This window comes from Silene latifolia, chromosome 3 (genome assembly GCF_048544455.1).
Source record: "Silene latifolia isolate original U9 population chromosome 3, ASM4854445v1, whole genome shotgun sequence".
NCBI lineage: Eukaryota > Viridiplantae > Streptophyta > Magnoliopsida > Caryophyllales > Caryophyllaceae > Silene > Silene latifolia.
In genome coordinates, this window is record NC_133528.1 from 5,365,419 (window position 1) to 5,385,138 (window position 19,720).

General features: G+C 35.0%; 2 protein-coding genes across 2 annotated transcripts; both read right to left on the bottom strand.

Moving 5' to 3' along the window:
* Window positions 1-7,901: 7,901 nt before the first annotated feature.
* Window positions 7,902-10,521, bottom strand: LOC141646915 (polyubiquitin). Its single transcript, XM_074454916.1, has 2 exons — window positions 10,048-10,521; window positions 7,902-9,309 (listed from the first exon to the last, which is right to left on the bottom strand). Exon 2 carries the CDS (start codon window positions 9,307-9,309, stop codon window positions 8,164-8,166), a length of 1,146 nt encoding a protein of 381 aa, XP_074311017.1. The 5' UTR covers window positions 10,048-10,521; the 3' UTR covers window positions 7,902-8,163.
* Window positions 10,522-13,211: 2,690 nt separating this feature from the next.
* On the bottom strand, window positions 13,212-13,969 carry LOC141646916 (protein CHLORORESPIRATORY REDUCTION 41, chloroplastic). Its single transcript, XM_074454917.1, has one exon. It carries the CDS (start codon window positions 13,892-13,894, stop codon window positions 13,265-13,267), a length of 630 nt encoding a protein of 209 aa, XP_074311018.1. The 5' UTR covers window positions 13,895-13,969; the 3' UTR covers window positions 13,212-13,264.
* Window positions 13,970-19,720: the final 5,751 nt, after the last annotated feature.

The window sequence follows — 19,720 nt, forward strand, 5'->3', positions numbered from 1 at the left end:
TAAATATAACAACTTTAACCATAAATAAACAAAAACTAAAATTATTAATAAAAAGCAAAATAATTACGTTTCTAGTGTAAACAAGTTCACTTAAGTAGCTTTTCAACAAACAATTTATATATACAATCGAATTTTACGGAGAAAGTCCCGTCTTGTCTTGAAGATCGCATGAAATGAATTAGGAAAAACTAATAAATAAGAGGTAATATAAATGATAAATATTCTCTTAATTATCTCATCATGGTTGACGTAACCAACAACTACTAAATTTTAATTATAATGTCCGCCAATATATATTAATAATGAGTTTGGTTTTGACGAAAACAAATGAAAATAAGTGTTATATAAAATCACAAATTCAGTCAAGTATCATACCACTTATGTGTATATAAGACAAATATATTGTTTTTTCCTATACATTTTTTATATATACAAGTGATATGTAATTGACTCGTCTTAAACTTAAAACGAATAGTGTCGTCTTAAAGGAGACTAACTGATAAAATTTGAATTTGTAAGGGAAAAAAATTGGTTCGCATGCTATCATGAATACCCGGGATTTACTTAATGCACATCAAAAGTTGCGGTTGCGGGTCCCCTCATCACCAAAAAATCGTAAAAAATATATTTTCTACATTTCCAAAAAAATCTAGAAAAAATAATAAATTAAAATAACGGTATTTACCGATGGCATATATAAACTCACAAAAGATATTATGACTATGGCTTTAGAATTTTTACCTAGTTTAATTTCTCATTTTTAAGAAAATATCTATATCTATTAATTATAAATAAAGATAAGGGCATTTTGGTCCAAACCATATGATGAGGTCCTTAAAGCTACACAACAATAATTGAGGTCCTCAAAGTAATATACAAGGATAATTTGGATCCTTATAGTATGGTTTACTCTGAGTAGAATGAATATGGTGATGCATATTCAACAACACAACCATGTGCTAAAGGACATGCACACACAATGTCAATGTCAGTCCATGAAGATGATGAAGGAAATGAGTCCACGGCTAGTGGTGGGTCCCATTCTATGATGATGAAGAAAGCTATGATGATGCCTATGATGTGTGGTACCATGGAGAGGAAGTGCTCCATGTCTACCATGTAATTAAGTTTGCATGGTATGATATGGTGGCTATGATGTATGATGGTTAAGTACATCATTTTATAAATGCATGGTGGATTTATTTCCATCATGTGGATGTGGATGAATAAAGAGTGTTTAGAACACATCATCGTGTGTTTTTATGTTAAGGTCGCACGACTTTTTTTTCTTTTTTCTTTTTTTTTTTTTCTTTTTTTTTTACAGCAAAGAATAGCATAGCTTACATAAGAGCTTCCTGAGCAAGATTATGAGATATCCTATTCACTCCCCTAGGACAGAAACTAAGAGAGCAACAGTGAAAACGAGATGCAATAGACTTAATATCCTGGATAATGCAATTGATAGACGCTATCGCCTTCTCCGCACCAGCAACCTGCATAACCAAGATAAGACAATCCGTAACCAGTCTAACATGAAGATACTCTTTGTCCAAGGCCCATTTTAGCGCCATGATAGCAGCATGTCCTTCGGCATGCAGAGCAGAAGAGGCAAACGATCGTGCGTGAGCAGTATTCCTTAAGGTCTCATTACCATCCAACAAGCACCACCCCATGCCAGAACTTCTATCAGCCCTTCAAGCAGCGTCACACTTGACAGTGCAAACATTTTCGCACACAGGTCCACCAACAATCCAATAGGGAAACGAATTTCTAATCCTCTTAGCTAATTCAAAATCAGGAGAGAAGTCCAACAAAGGCGCTTGAAGGAGGCAAGCGTCCTTAGTGCCCGTAACCTCAGTTATACACTGAATGTCACCAAGAATAGAATTGAGAGCACCCATAGGTCAGGGGCGACAGTTCTTGAAGACCATATCATTCCTACAACACCAAATCCTCCAGAGGGTAGCGATAAAGGGATAAAGGAGGGAGTTAGGATCAGGGCCATTTAAAAAATAAGTAACCCAGTTAATGGCCCACACCCTAACATCAATATCCACCCCCCGGTGATTCTAAGCCTTAAAGGGCAGTCAAACCATAGAGCCTTTGTAAAGCTACAATCTCTGAAGAGGTGAGAGATAGTTTCAACACTAGGAGTTAAGCCATCGCAAAGAGTACAGGAGGAGCGCCAGTTCAAATTTCGTTTGAGAAATTCAGAACCCACGGGAAGGGCATTAGCCATGAATTTCCATAAAAACACCCTTAGTTTGCTAGATATAGGCAACTTCCAGAGCTTTAATTTGCAGAAATCAACAATGGTTGCAGACATTCTAGAGCGATCGGCACCCGAGGTATGACCATTAGATAAGGCCATAACAGCAACATAATATCCCGATTTGACAGTGAAAGCACCATGTTTAGAAAATTTCCAATAGAAGGAATCATCCGAAGGATGACACGGGATATAGGTTCCGAGGATTTTCTTTGAAACTCCCTCACCCGGATCGAAACCGAGAGAGGAGAGATCCCATCTCCTATGATTATCATGAAGGTCACCAACCAGGAGTGTGAAATCAGTAGGAGCATAAATAAAATCTCCGCAAAGATCTTGAAGACTATAACCCTATATCCATTTACTCTTCCAAGCATTAAGACGAGAAGACGAGCCAATAGTCCAAGCAATATTGTTGTAGATAAGGTCGGAACCCCAGACAAGGCTCTTAAGAGCCCATGACGACGCCTGGAGGGCCTTCCAACGATTCTGAAAAAGTAAATCATCTTGAATACCAAGCTTGGGACCAATAACTTTACTAATAAGGCTTCCCGGGACACTCAAAATTCTCCAAGCAGATCTTGCAAGAAGGGCTTGGTTAAAGCATCCAATATTGCGAAGACCAAGACCCCCTTCTCCCACAGGCCTACTAAGGAATTCTTTACTACACCAATGAATGGACTTATGAGTTCTAGTTCCACTCCACCAAAAATGCACCATCAAAGACTGAAGTTTTGATGTTACACTTACCGGTATTCGAAATACCGATAGAGAGAAAATAGAAAGTGAAGAAAGAACAGAACGAATAAGAGTCAATTTACCAGCCGAAGAGAGAAGAATGTTATTCCAGGACGATAGCCTTCGCTTAGTTTTGTCTATAAGGAATTTAAATAAATCCCTCTTAGAAGACCCAATACTCGTTGGTAAGCCAAGATAGTTGCCAAGATCATTCTTAGGAGCAAACTTATACTCAGTCAAACACTTCCTGAACGTCATAAGAGAGCAGTTAAGGCTGAAAAGAATAGAAGACTTATCTTTATTAAGGCGCTGCCCAGAGGCGACACAATATTCATCGATAATATTCATAAAGAAGTCCAAGTCCCCATAGTCACCACGAATAAAGAAGAGTGAATCATCCGCAAACAATAAATGGGAGATTTCTGGTCCGTTCTTGCAAATTTTGATACCCTTAATGAGATTGTCATCCTGGGCGTAAAGAATCATTTGAGATAGGACTTCCGTGCAAAGCGCGAAAATATAAGGGGATAGTGGATCACCTTGCCTAATCCCACAACAAGGTTCAACTTTCTCCATCGATGCACCATTAATCAAAATTTCATAAGTAACGGATTCAATACTACTCATTATTAGATGGATCATAGAATCCGGCAAATTTAAGAAAGAGAGCACCCCTCTTATAAAGTTCCAGTTGAGTCTATCATAGCCATCATACCCTGCTTACCGTAACTCCGATGATTGATAACATGGAGAATTTCTTGGGCAACGACAATATTATCCGCAATACTTCTATTTGGGACAAAAGCACTTTAAAAAGGACTAACAAGATCATCCATAACCCCTTTTAATCTATTAGCAATACACTTTGTAACCACTTAGGTCGCACGACTTTAGTCTTCTCAATTTCGGCAGTTTTCTTTGTAGTTTAGGCTCTACTGCCTCTTGTATTATGAGTTGCGATTATGTAGTATAAAAAAAGACATTTTAGCTCGATAATGGTTGTTTTTCTTGAGAAAATTGTATCGTAGTTTTCTTGTGAATTTGTGATTATTGATCATCAACGCTTTTTTATTTTTTTGACAGATGGACCAAGAACAGAATTACATTCTAATGGCTCTCTTAACTAGCTTATGAGCCAATTTGAGTTTTACTGTCAACTCTCTCTCTCTAAAAAAAAAAAAAAAAAATCTCCCACTTCTCTCTAAAACCCCTCAAATTAATAAACCTTGAAACCATCATTCTCTCCCTTCCTCTCACCAACCCCTGATTATTCTTGCTCGGTCACCGGAGATTGAGCCGTCTTGTGGCCTTTCTCCGGTGACCACTCTCTCATATCTAAATTTGACCAATGTTTACCCAGTTTTGTGTTGTTTATTTTCTCTTTTTTGGGAATTTCCGACTCTTTTCTTGATTTCAATGATCAATTATCTAGTTTAAGATTTATTTGATACAAGGGGTTATGATGATAGAGTACACAAATGTACTTGCATTTGCAGTGCGATCGTAGCACTTGCCTCCAAATGAATGACACATCCATAAGTCGGTTCTGGATGTCTTTCATGTCTAGCTTTAGGCCTCTTACTCATTTCTGTGTATGCCCGTCTTCGCGATTCACATTCCACTGTGCATGCATCTTGGGACGGACCATATTTTTGGATCTCGTTTCTTCGTGCATGCAACTAGGGAGGTGATCCCCCCATTTCCCCCACCTCCCTAGGCTTCGCAGTCGGACCGTGCTGAAGTCCGTTGTTGTTTTTTATGGGCATGTTCGTCCGATACCGCGTTCTCCTCTCCCTCGTCCCTTCCTCCGCCTATTGGATTGTTGTCCCTTTGTTCTGTGTGGTCCTGGTGTTGGTCCATCTCCCGTCCCATGCATGTGCGTTTTCGTGGTCGTTTCGGTCTGTTGCGGATCGTGTGGGGGTATCCTAATGGTGGCTCTTGTAAATGTTTTTCTCGTTGCCTGGTCTTTGTTGGATCAAGGGGTTTCTGTTCGGTCTTTTGTTGTCGCTTTACTGGGTATATATATTGTGTTTTCTTGGATGTGGGAGTTTATGAGCAGTTTTATGATGGGTTTCGGTGTAGATGGTTGGATTGGAGGAGGTGGTCTCTTTCCTTAACATTATGTCTACTCATTTTCTTTTACTAGCTAGCTTGTTTTTCCTAATAATCTCCTCTGATAGGAGTCTGTGTTGTATTTGTCGAATAAATGGTCTTGACGGGGTAGCGATGCAGTGCTCTTGGGTTAGTGTTGGTTACAGCCGATATTGGTCCCAAGTAGGATTGGATGAGAGGATGTCATGTTCCTCTTCCGTTAATGTCTATAGCTGGGTGAATTTGGCCTTGGGATTGGTTGTGGAGCTTCTCTTTTCTCGGCTTGTCAGCTTGCTCTTTGTCTTTGATTTCTGGTCCGTTGATTGTAGTGATCGTTCTACGTGGTGTAGGAGAGCCATCTCCACTGGATGTAGGCCTTCGTGGCGTACTTTCCCCATTAAATTTCTACGCTCTTGTGGCGTAAGTACACCTCGTTCCTGCCTCACGACATCTCAACTCCAGTCTCCTAGGAGAAATGTTAGTTGGCCTGATGATTTGGGTAAAGATGCTCGTGACCAGATCATTGTTCTCCATCATCGAGTTTCGGATACTCTATGGAAATCGCTCCCTAGTTGTTCTTTATTATGAAACTATTACTCTATGTTGTTTCTTATTCGGTTTTACATTGTAGTAATTGAGTATGGCTTTGTGAGCCATATTACTGTAATGTAAGACTTTTTCGCTCTGTAAAAAAAAAAAAATAGCTTATGAGCCATTTTATTACAACCTTTAGGAATATAATAAAATGAAAGACAATGAAAATAACAACTATCCTAAGCCTGTCTGACTGTGAGACCGACTGGTCGAACAAAGAAAGTCGACCATAGTGATCCGGGAGTTCCGTGTGGAATTGCTCTCGCTCAACGGATCAAAGGTACGTCGGGGATAAGAGGCTGATGACTCCCAAGAGCTCTTATCGACGGAGTCGTTTGGCACCTCGACGTCGACTAATCACATCCTGAGGTTGAAGAAGGTCCAAGGGTTCGGTTGTTCGCCGATTCAAGTGGTACGTGAGTTGGGTTTAGAACGTCGTGAGACAGTTCGGTCCTTATCTACCGTTGGTGTTAAAGAGAGAACTGTGAGGAGCCAACCCTAGTACGAGAGGAAATAATTTATCTCCAAGTCTTGCCTATTGTGGAAAGATTTTGATTAGACTTCAAGGAGTAAAATTGGATCCCTTCGGATCTCTCCCCTCCACTTTCCTCCACCCTTCTTTGATATCCAAACAAGAAATTTTAAATTTCCTACTTTCCCTCCCTTTTTTTTCTCTCCAAATCTCTTAATCCAAACACACACTTAGGAAAGAATCATTAATAATGTCTTTGTTGTCAATGTTTACCTCTAATACGAGAGTAAGTGATAGAGTATTACTTGACGCTAATAAACTCAACTAGAATTCTAGGTTTCTGCGAAGCTAACGTATCAAACTCGGCAAAAATAAAAACCCGTGACGTTCGGAATAGTTGGAGTACAATTAAGATTCAAGTAATTGTCACCAAACAACTTGATCAAACTATAACGACAAATGCAATTCACACGAATTGCAACTTCATGTCAATTTTCTTTCCACGATGAACTAGACAATCCCTTACGTATCTGGTCTATGCACATTGCTTTCTCCCGTAGGTTGGCCGCCTAACCTAGATCTTCCCATTTCCAAGATGATCCCTTGCTCGATTTGGTCTAGTATCAAGGAGATTTGATTGTCTTTTAGCGAAGGCTCAAATGAATATATCATGAACAAATGGTGTAGATACACTTAGCTCTGTTTGGCAAATCTACCTGAAAAGGTAGCTGAAATCTGAAAACGTAGCTGGAACATGAAAAGGGACCTGATAAGGTAACTGATCATATAAAAATGTGTTTGGCAAATTAGCTAAAAAGATAGCTAATTTTGGTAAAATGACATGAAAATTATTTAATATTATAAGAATTAAGGGGTAAAAAATGAAAAATAAGTCATTTCAGGTATCTGATAATGCTACCTGAGGTAGCATTTTATTTCAGGTACCTCTTTGACCAAATAAGCTATTTGAAATTTTGGTCAAATAAACTACTCAAATCTGAACTTCATTGAAAGGTTGAAGTTTACTAGTGTTGGCGACTTGGTGTGTATCTATCGGGGACTCCTTGCATTGACTTAGAAATTTGATTGTTCTTGTGTTTGAATAAATTGTAAACTGTGCACCATCAGTTCGAAATTCTAATACTCCCTCCTATTCTCTATTTTCTTCCCTATTTCCTAAAACGGATTATTCAGGTTTTTTTCCCCTTTCCTTTTTTGGAAACTTTTAATCTTATTTTATTCATTCCTCTCTCCTATCACCAAACCCCACCCAACTCACAATTTCTTATTTAATTCATAATTATTCATTTCTCTCTCCTATCACCAAACCCCACCCAACTCACAATTCCTTATTTTATTCATTTCTCTCTCCTATCACCAAACCCCACCCAATTCACAATTCATATTTTATTCACTTCCTTAAATATTGTGCCCCATCCAAAGGGGAAGAAAAAGAAGAATAGGAGGGAGTAAAAAATAAGATCCATACTGTAAATGCGGTTGTCCTAGACCAGCAAGTTCTAAACAGTTCTAAATCAATTGGATCCACAGTCCACACTCACCACAATGCAATGAATGTAGAGGAAGAGTTAAGATAGTATGGTGTTGATGTACATATGGTAGTTTGGCTAGCTGCTGTCTGCTGAATGCAGCTCCTTCGCTTCAAGGATGACAACGAGGGATAAAGCATTGTCCAATTTCGCAGCAAAGGAAGAACGGAAAATAAAAGACAGCAAATTTACATAGTAACTTTTATTTATTTCATCATTCAATAATGTCGCGAACATGGCATAACATGAACCGACTGATGAACACACACAAACACAAACCCGACACACTTATAGGACTATATTGTCCGACACACAAGACACTAAACACAAACACTTAATATTACTTAGACACCAACACACCAATTTCAAATCATCAACTGAACAATTACTTCCAAATCACAGTTCAACTTCTTCCACCAGAAGACACCATCACCATAACAACCACCAGCTTAGAGACCGCCACGAAGACGAAGGACAAGGTGAAGAGTAGATTCCTTTTGAATATTGTAATCAGCCAAGGTACGCCCATCTTCCAATTGCTTCCCTGCAAAAATCAGCCTCTGCTGATCTGGAGGAATACCTTCCTTGTCTTGAATCTTCGTCTTCACATTATCAATGGTATCAGAGCTCTCCACCTCCAAGGTGATGGTCTTGCCGGTCAATGTCTTCACAAAGATCTGCATACCACCACGGAGACGCAACACCAAGTGAAGTGTCGACTCCTTCTGGATATTGTAATCCGCCAATGTCCTCCCATCTTCAAGCTGCTTTCCGGCGAAAATCAACCTCTGCTGGTCTGGTGGGATACCCTCCTTATCTTGAATCTTAGTCTTGACGTTGTCAATGGTGTCCGAGCTCTCGACCTCCAAGGTAATGGTCTTGCCGGTCAAGGTCTTGACAAAGATCTGCATTCCACCGCGAAGACGGAGGACCAAGTGAAGGGTTGACTCCTTCTGAATGTTATAATCAGCAAGGGTACGACCGTCTTCAAGCTGCTTTCCGGCGAAGATCAACCTCTGCTGGTCTGGGGGGATTCCCTCCTTATCTTGAATTTTGGTCTTAACATTGTCAATGGTATCAGAACTCTCGACCTCAAGGGTGATGGTCTTGCCAGTCAAAGTCTTGACAAAAATCTGCATTCCACCGCGAAGACGGAGGACAAGATGGAGAGTGGACTCCTTCTGAATGTTGTAGTCAGCGAGGGTACGACCGTCTTCAAGCTGCTTTCCGGCGAAGATAAGCCTCTGCTGGTCTGGGGGGATTCCCTCCTTGTCCTGGATTTTGGTCTTGACGTTGTCAATGGTGTCGGAACTCTCGACCTCAAGGGTGATGGTCTTGCCAGTTAGGGTTTTCACGAAGATTTGCATGCCACCCCTGAGACGGAGGACAAGGTGGAGAGTAGACTCCTTTTGGATGTTGTAGTCGGCGAGGGTGCGGCCGTCTTCTAGCTGTTTACCAGCGAAGATAAGACGTTGCTGGTCTGGGGGGATCCCTTCCTTATCTTGGATTTTGGTTTTGACATTGTCGATTGTGTCGGAGCTCTCGACCTCGAGAGTGATTGTCTTGCCAGTTAGGGTTTTCACGAAGATTTGCATCTGAACAAAATTACACACTAATCAGTAACCAAATCGTAATTAGGATGAGTATTACAATTACAATTTTGCAATACATCAAAATTAAACACGCTAATCAGAAACCTAATCTTATTTAGGATTCAATCGGATAAGATGTCAAAATTGAAGGCTAATCAGAAAACTAATCGTAATTAGGGTTGCGATTCAAACGACGACGTTATTAGGCTATTCGGTAACATCAATTCATAATTCAGACGTAATTCTTCCAGAATTAATCAACAAAAACAATAAAATTATGATTCAACAAACACCGTATTTCAGACTAATAATTAGTTCGACAATTAAGAAAATTAATTGTAAATCCTTGACGCAGGAGACAAAATTAGATCTAATTAATTTCAGACAATTAAATCCGAACTTGTAACTTAACTATGAACATCAAAATCACATCTAACAAAACCTAATCATCAGAGCTAATTAATTTCATAACTAACACAAACCTAATCACAAATCCTTCAGAAATTGATCAAGAACGATTAACAACATAATTAAACACACAAATCAATAATCATCACCAATAAATGAAATTAATCACATTAAATCAGATCTAATTAACCTCATACGATTAAAATCGATGAACATTAAACAAAAACCTAATCATAAACTCTTCAAAAACTGATCAATTTTACGATTAACAGCGTAATTAAGAACACAAATCAAAAATCATACAAAATTAAAGATTAAGATAAGATCATATACCTTGAACGAGGATTAAGAAGATTGAATTGATTGATTAATTTGTGATTTAATTTGATTGAAAGCAGATGATAATTGAGAATTGAGATGTGAAGGATGAGAAAATATGAGGAGATATGGAGAGTATTTAAAGAGATATTAGACCGACTTATTTTAGTAATTTACGTAGCTGTAACCAATAATTGGATGCCACGTGGAGGTTAGACGACGTGGCTTGACCTAGCCCTCACGTCTGCCGCTCCTTTACTTTCCGTGTTTGATGTGCGGAGGAGTACTGGACTAGTCCGAATAGTTAACGGAGTTGGAAAGATTCTCACGCCGTTAAGTTGTTGTAGGATATTGATATTTTATGTGCGGTGGAGATATTTTTTTGGGTTTTGCTAGCTGGTGGATATGGAATTTATTGAGGTGCAACTAAAATTGTCTTTGTTTTTTAGAAAGTTGACAACATGTTGGTGGCTTGGTGCATTGTAGATCACAAAATCTCATTTGGGAAGGCTATATTCGTCACAAGCTTGTGATGAATATCGTTTTCTCTCACAAAATACCCATTAAGAGGTGAGTGGGAAGCACATAGGGGTGCCCCACCTTATCCCCTCGCCCTTTTTGTGGGAGGTCACAAGCTTGTGACGGGATTAGCCCGTCACAAGCAAGACTAGCTGATTGTAGATTGACTATGCAAACCAATTAATCAGGCCGGGTTAATTTTTGGTCTGTAAGAGTTCGGATTGAGTTGGATTATTTCGATTTCGGGTTAATTATTATCATTTTGTAATGGATAATAATCAATATGTAACAATAAATATTTGAACCGAGTTATATGGTAAAATTAAACCGGGTCAATTTTACCAGCTCGATTTAGATTATGCCCATACAAAATATGTTATTTAATTAATACGATAATAAGACGTATTATTCTGAAATAATAATTGAATGAAACGATAGTTATGAGCTCATTACTTCTACGTTTTTCTAGATCAAATAATCACAGTCCCTTTATACCCATGCATGTTTATTCTGTGTCCGAGGCCCCGCCTTCTTACCCATTAATGATATCAAGAGGGGGAAAAGAAAAACTCATGCTTAATTGCTCTCGTGATTAAATTACTCTTGCTATTGGCTGCCTAAATTTGTATGCAATTTTGTCCTAGGTTCTGTTAGTTACATAAGATTACCTTGCCCTTCTCTATGTCTCACAATGTGCCTTTGACTGACCACAAGAATTAAGAAAATGAGTGAATAGACGGAAATGTATAATGAAAAGTGCTAATAAGATGGGTTGAGGGTCAGTAGGTGGATTATGGTCTCGTTTGGTTGATCCAGGAATTAAACTAACACCGGAAAATCCAATTCATGTGAATTATTTTCCTATAGACAAATTCACATGAATTAGGAAAATTCGTTTGGTTGCGAATGTTGGAGTTGAATTCCAAGGAGTTGCCAACTACCTAAGGGGATGTAGGTGGTTCAATTCCCCCATTATATAGGCATTCAAAACTCCAAGGAATATTGAATGCCTACATTTTGCCAAAAAGTTGGCAACCAAACACTCTCCATTTTTTGTAATTCATGGGATTTTGCAATTCTCATGATTTACAAAGGTAACCAAACGACACCTATACATCTGATGTACTACCTCCAATTCTATAGCTTCTGAGTATTATAATAAAGCTTTTGAGTTTTGTTTTAAAGTTTTTGAGTTTTACTATGAAGTTTTTGAGTTTATTCACTTCAACATTAAACTCTACAAAATTACAATAAAACTCAAAAACATTACATATAAGTTTACTTAAATTTGAGTTTTGACGGGAAAAATATTAAAATCTAACTTTAATATGCTCAAAAAAATACACATATGCTCAAAAACAAATAAAGTTTGAGGTAATAAACTCAACAAAAATACATATATGCTCAAAAAACAAAAACGTTGGAGGTACTACATCCGATGTATGTTCCTTTTTCTCGTTGAGGGTTGGTTGGGTTGTAATTTTGTAAATAATGAAAACTAACAAGGGTAGTATAGTAATTATGGAAGAAAAACATTAAAAAAAACGGACAATATGACAGTTACGTGAATAGACGAAAATGGACAATTGGACAGTTATCGGAAATAGGAGGGAGAATCCATTAGGGAGAATCCTCATAAAAAGAAGCATAAAGCTCATGATCACCATTAAAAAAAAGCAAGTACTAAACGGCTTATCCACGCTAAAATTTGATTCGATGTAGGGATGATGGAGTTATCATGTATTCATGTGAGCTTCAATTGGTATACACAAACACTAGACAAGTACTCTATATAACAATTTTCATGTAGGAATTTCAATGGAAGAGCTCACGGCTTTGTTAAACAGGAATTTAGATTGCATTAGGAACCTTTCCTATTGGTTGCCAAAAAAAAAACTCATATTTTACTACATTTAACCAACCCAGCAAGTCTCTCTTGACACAATAATATTTGTCGGAAGATTAAAACGGTCAAATAACATTACTAAGATAGAAGGCAAGCTTTCTGTTATTCCCTAAACAATTAACTTTTGTCTCATCTATGCTATTTGACCGTTTTAAATTTACTTAACGTTTTAAGTTTAAGAAGAGCTATATGCCTATATCCGCGGTGGAGAAGAGAAGTCTAACTCACAAGCCCAAGAATGCTCTTATCTCCCAAAACCAATTGGCGATGGGAGAAACACCCCTAGGCCTTATAAGATAGACAATCTCTCTCTTTTTCACCGATGTGGGACTCACAAGTGGATTTATACTCCAACACACCCTCTCACTTGTGAGCCCACTTAAAGATCGGTCTGGAGGGACTGGACATCCTCACAGCCGTCACAGTGCTCACTCGGCCCGAGGGACTGGACTTTCTCATGCTGAAACCGGAGGGACTGGACATCCTCACGGCGGGTCGGGGCACATAAAGGCTCAGTTTTAAACACGAGACCCAGGTCTTTTTTGCCTTGGGCTCTGATACCATAATAAACACGAGATGGGTCTGGCTTTACCCGCGGTGAAAGAGAGAAGTCTAACTCACAAGCCCAAGAATGCTCTTATCTCCCAAAACCAATTGGCAATGGGAGAAACACCCCTAGGCCTTATAAGATAGACAATCTCTCTCTTTTTCACCGATGTGGGACTCACAAGTGAATTTATACTCCAACACCGTCTTAACCAACAATTTGTGTAACCAAAAATATGTAATCAATTCTTTACACAATGATCAAAAAGAATTAGCAACTAAAATAGCTTGTCTACATCTAGCCTTAGCTTGTTCAAGTCTTTGATTAAGTGTTTCTTCCTTAACAGAAGCCTTAACCATTGCTAAATCCATTTCCATTAACTTCAAAACCCTACAAAGTTCAGTCACCATTCTATCTTCAACTTTACCTTCATCCAACAAAATCTCAGCCTCTTCCCTAGCTCTTTCAGCCACTATCTCCCCTGTTTTCGCCAGCAACTCCGTCGACCCGAATTCGAGTCCCATTAACCCTTCCAGCTTCTCCAAGAAATCCATGATCACGTACCCTGTGGGTTTCTCTAAGGGTAAAGGCTTAGTTCTTTTCCAACCTATTTCAAAATTTGGTGGGTCGGGTTTTACGAGCCCGGTTCGGGATTTCCGGTCGCGGATTATCTCGGACGGTCTTCGTTTTTCGATAGGGAAGAGTTCGGCCGGGGTTGTGGTTGTTGAGTCTGGGGTTGGAAATGGGTCATTTGTGTCGGGTCCTGATAAGGAGGAGTTTGAGGTGCATTTTGTTAGGATGTGGTTTATGGTTTTTTTGGTTATGGGATGGAGTGGTTTTGGATGAAAAATGGTTGTTTGGGAGAGGATTTGGATGTATGAGGATGACATTGTCTAGTGTTGTATGTTGATGGTAGAGGAACAATGCAAAATGTTGGTGTGGATTAAGATAAGGTTGTGTAACTTCATGGCTAAAAAAAAGAGTAGTTGTCCTGAGAGACAGTCTCTTAATAAGCTTTATTGAGAGATTATTGTACAATTTTAAGAAAAAATGATACTAAAAGTAATAAAATACTCCCTCCATTCAACTCTACTTTGCAACTTTCTCTTTTGCGTACTATTTACAAACGGACATTCAACTTCAATTTTCTCTCGATACATAAATGAAAATATATCTATGTGCGATCTTATTTGATTCGTCTTTAAGAGTACATTAAAAATATCTAACTTTTATAATTTTTGTAAATACGCAGCTAATGATATTTATCGCGTAAACGTTGCGTTGGCAAACGTGATAAAGCAAACTTGCAAAGTGGAGTTGAATGGAGGGAGTAGGTACAAATCAGGATTAATGATAAAATGGGTACATTTATTATGTAAATAGGTACGAAATTACTATGTCACGATCAACAATAAAAAGGGTACGAAATACAAATAAAAGAGTACGAAATATTGGTCTCTCAATAACTTAGCGAGAGACCGTCTTCCCAAGTTTTAGTGAAAAAAAAATAAAAAAAAAAGAATTTGTTTTTTGTAGGTGTTTATGACTTGTAATAACCAATGGATTCGGTGCGGGTTGGGTTGAGCCGATCGATACGAGTTTAGTTGGGATTTAGTTGGGTTAGACTTCAGAGTAGGAGTGCTTGACAAAAGTATACTTACACACGCTCTTTTACAATCTATATCTATATATATCTATAAAAGAGAGTTTTTTCGAGCGATTCTAGAGCGTCGATATCATCAGAAATTAATTTAGGAAAGTTTCATAAATAATATTTTCCACATAAAAAATAAAAAGTGGAAAATCTTTTAATTATTATAATATCTATATTTCCTATTTTATATTCATGAGAAGTTTCTAATTTTTATATAAAAACTTTGACATTTTATTTGGCAAAAAAATGTCGTTATAAAAATTATGAAGATAATATAATTAGATTCGCGTTAAAAAATACTTTCATTAGAGTATAGATTTCATATGATTTGCACATATTAAAGATGGTGTACTTCTTAATCTATATATATATATATATATAAAAGAGAGTTTTTTCGAGCGATCTGAGAGCGTCCACATCATCAAAAATCAATTTAGGAAAGTATAATTTTTGATGTAAAAAATAAAGTGGAAATTCTTTTAATTATTATAATATGTATATTTCCTAAATCTATATATATATATATATATAAAAGAGAGTTTTTTCGAGCGATTCTAGACTGTCCACATCATCACAAATTAATTTAGGAAAGTTGTATAAATAATATTTTTGATGTAAAAAATAAAGTGGTAAATCTTTTAGTTACTATAATAATATATATTTCCTATTTTATAGTAAAGCGATCTTTCTAATTTTCATATAAAAATTTTTACATTTCATTTGACAAAATAATGTCGGTAAAAAAATTATGAAAATAATATAATTAGATTCGTGGTAAGAAATGCTATCATTAGAGTATAGATTTCATATAATTTGCACATATTTAGGATGCTGTATTTCTTAATATGTTATATGTTCTACCTTGAATGTATAAATATTAGAATTTCCCACATCGAAAGATTAACACAAGGTGAGCTGATCCTATGATTATAAATAGAAGACATCATTGGAACTCAGATATCAACCCAAAATCTTTTGAGTCTCTCAAGTATTGTCTTAGAGAGTTACTAAGAGTTAAAATTTTGTATTATTATCTCCATATTATGATATAAAAAAATAATGTGGAGGATATTTTAATTATTATAATATACATTTTTTATATTTTTTACATTTTATTTGCAAAAGTATCGTTAAAAAATTATGAAAATTATATAATTAGATTTGTGATAAAAAAAATGCTATCATAAGAGTAAAGATTTCTTATCATCTGCACATATTTTAATTGATAAAAAAAAGAAAATAAATATGAACATAGTATAGTACTAATCGGGGTGGATGTCAAACTAGGTCCGAAAAAAGATGGTGTACTTCTTACTTCTTAGTGTGTTATTTGTCCACATTAATAATTTAGGTGTTGTTAATATATAATGTATAAAGAGTAAAATTTTCCTACATCGGAAATTACTATAAGACGGGGTGATCATATGACATGGTAAAAAAAAATTATGAAAATAATATAATTAGATTCATGGTAAAAAAATTGTTATTATTGGAGTATGTATGGATTTCATATTATTTGCATATTTTAAAGATGATATATTTCTTAGGAGTCGTTTGGTTCGAGATGAAGGAATGAAATGGAACGGAGTATGATATCATAGATGTATGAGATTCCAACTTCATTTCATCTCAAAGTTATTTGATTCAATCTAAATTTATTAAAGGGGAGAAGGTGGGTGTGAGTTTTCAAGGGGTTGAGATTTAGTTAGAATCTATTGAGTATCCAACTCCTCCAAAATCACCCAACCAAACATTTGAATTGATTCAATCCATTCCATTCAATTCCATATTAGCCGACCAGGCACCCATAAGTATGTTATATGCCCCACATTGAACATATAAATAATAGGATTGTCCCATATCGAAGGATTAAAAAAAGGTGGGTGGACTTATGATTATAAATAGAAGGCATCCTTTGAACTTAGATATCAATCCAAAATCTTTTGAGTCTCTCAAATATTATCTTAGAGAGTTCTTAGGAGTTTATATCATTATCTCCATAATATGATATTAAAAATAATGTGGAGAATGTTTTAATTATTATAACACGTATTTCCTATGTTATACTCAAGTGATAGTTTATAATTTTTATATAAAAGCTTTTTCATTTCATTTGACCAAAAAGTATCTTTAAAAAAACTATGAAAATTATATAATTAGATTCGTGGTAAAAAAATGGTTACCATTAGAGTATAGATTTATTATCATTTACACGTATATTTATACATTATATATAATCTCTTTTCCAGGATGACTCCTATTTATAATCATAGGATCACCCCCTCTTATGTTAATCTTTCGATGTGGGACAATCCTATTATTTATATATGTAATATATTCATCACACTAGATTATGTTTTAATGTGGAACATATAACATACTAAGAAGTACACAATTTTTTATATTAACAAATTATATGAAATCGATACTCTAATGATAGCATTTGTTACCACAAATCAAATGAAATGTATAATTTTTTATATAAAAATTAGAAATATCACTTAAATATAATATAATATAATAAATATTAAATTATAATAATTAAAAGATTCTACACTTTATTTCTTGCATCCAAAAATATTATTTATAATGCTTTTCTAAATTAATTTTTAGGAAACTCCACCTTGATAATCGTCTGAGCTGGGTCAATTCAACTATTTATATGTAGTATTCACCACACCTACATTATTTTTCAATGTGGGACAAATAATATACTCAGAAAAAACATCATATCATATATATAAGTATAGAAAAATCGTACGAACATAGCATATTATTTTCTCATTATTAATTGGGTTGGATGTCGAACTGGATGCGAAAAACATAGTGTATTTCTGACAATGTTATTTGTTCCATATTGAAAAACAATGTAGGTGGTGTTAATATATAATGTATAAATAGTCGAATTCTCCCACATCGGAAAATTACTATAAGGTGGGGTGAACCTATGATTATAAATAGGAGTCATCTTTGGCACTTAAATATCAACCAAAATTTTTTTGAGTCTCTTAAGTATTGTCTTATTAGAGATCTCTTATTAGAGTTTCTATTATTATCTCTTTAATAGAAAATTTTATTTATTATTAATTTTTCTCGCATAATCAATAAATGGTAGACGTGTATGTATTTATCATTTATTTTCTTTGAAAAAGGTATTTTAATAATATGTAAACAAATGATTATCATGTAAACATTAAAGTTTTGAAACATTTTTTTCATTATAACCAAGTTAATTAACCCGTTGCAACGCACGGGCTTTCAACCTAGTTATATTCAAGTGATATTTCCAATTTTTATATCAAACTTTTACATTTCATTTGGCAAAAAAATATCGTTAAAAAAATTATGAAAATAATATAATTAGCTTTGTGTTAAAAAATGCTATCATTAGAGTATAAATTTCATATTATTTGCACATGTTAAAGATGGTGTACTTCTTAATACGTAATATTGTATAATTTTTAGTATGTTTTGTCCCACATTGGAAAATAAGTTGGTGTGATGAATATACTACATATAAATAGTAGAATTGTCCCACATCGAAAGATTAGTATAAGGTGATGTGATCCTATGATTATAAATAGGATGCATATTTGGAACTTATGTATCCACCAAAAATTTTTGAGTCTCATAAATATTGTTTTAAAGAACTCTTAAGATTTTCTATCGTTATCTACGATATGATATAAAAATAAAGTGGAAATCGTTGGGAATTACTCGGGAAAGAGTTAAGAATATGAACAAGAAAATCAAAAAATAACTAAAGGTTGAACAAGAAAATCAAAAAATAAAAGGTTTTACTAATGGTAGTCTTCTGACACAATACAAAACTAAAGGTTTTACTAATGGCTGTCTTCTGAATGCAGTAATAGAGCTTTAATGAGTCGTTATATGTACGATGTAGAGATCTATATCTAATGATCGAGACTAAGTGGTTTTTACCTTCAAAGAAAAATAATATGTATACAATAGTGGTTTTTTAAGAAGAGACATGTATTTCTTGGTATGTTATATCTTTCACATTGAAAAATAATGTAGGCATCATGAACATACTACGTCTAAATAATTAAATTATGTATCTCACATTGAAATAATAGTATACGGTAGGGTGATTCTATAAATATAAATAGGAGGCATCCTTGAAACTTAGGTATTAATCCAAAATTTTTTTGATATAAAAGATATAGACTTTTTAGTATGTTATATGTCTCACATTGAAAAATAATGTAGGTGTTGTGAATATATTATGTATAAATAATTGAAATGTCCCATATATATACATTTTCTATATTATATTAAAGTGATGTTTATTATTTTGATATAAAAACTTTATATTTCATTTGAAAAAAAATATCGTATGAAAATTATATAATTAGATTGTGACAAAAAAATGCTATCATTAGAGTGTATACTGTATTGTATTTTCTCATTATTAAATCGGGTTGATCTCAAAGTAGGTACAAAAAAAATGGTGTACTTAGTAGTTAGTATGTTATTTGTCCTACATTGAAAAGTAACGTAAGTGTGGTGAATATACTATGTATAAATATTAAAATTGTCCCACATCGGAAGATTATCGTAAAGCATGGTGATCTTATGATTATAAATAGAAGTCATAACCCAAAATCTTTTGATTCCCTTAAGTATTATCAGAGATAACTCTTAAAAGAGTTTATATTACTGTTTCTACAATAATGATTTATAACCTAAGTTAATGTTTGGAAAATCTTTTAGTTATTATAATATATACTATGTATTTCTTATTTTATATTCAAGTGATGTTTCTAATTTTCATATAAAAACTTTTAAATTTCATTTGACAAAATAATGTCGGTAAAAAATTATGAAAATAATATTATTAGATTCATGGTAAGAAATGCTATCATTAGAGTATATATAGATTTCATATAATTTGCACATATTAAAGATGGTGTATTTCATAGTATGTTATATCTCCCACATTGAAAAATAATATAGGTGTGATAAATATACTACATATAAAAAATAGAATTTTACCACATCAAAATATAGCATAAGGTGGGTGATTCTATGAGCATCCTTG

Bases quoted from the DNA above. Each gene is read 5' to 3' on its own strand.
- LOC141646915 (XM_074454916.1), bottom strand. From the start codon at position 9,309: ATGCAAATCTTCGTGAAAACCCTAACTGGCAAGACAATCACTCTCGAG.
- LOC141646916 (XM_074454917.1), bottom strand. From the start codon at position 13,894: ATGTCATCCTCATACATCCAAATCCTCTCCCAAACAACCATTTTTCAT.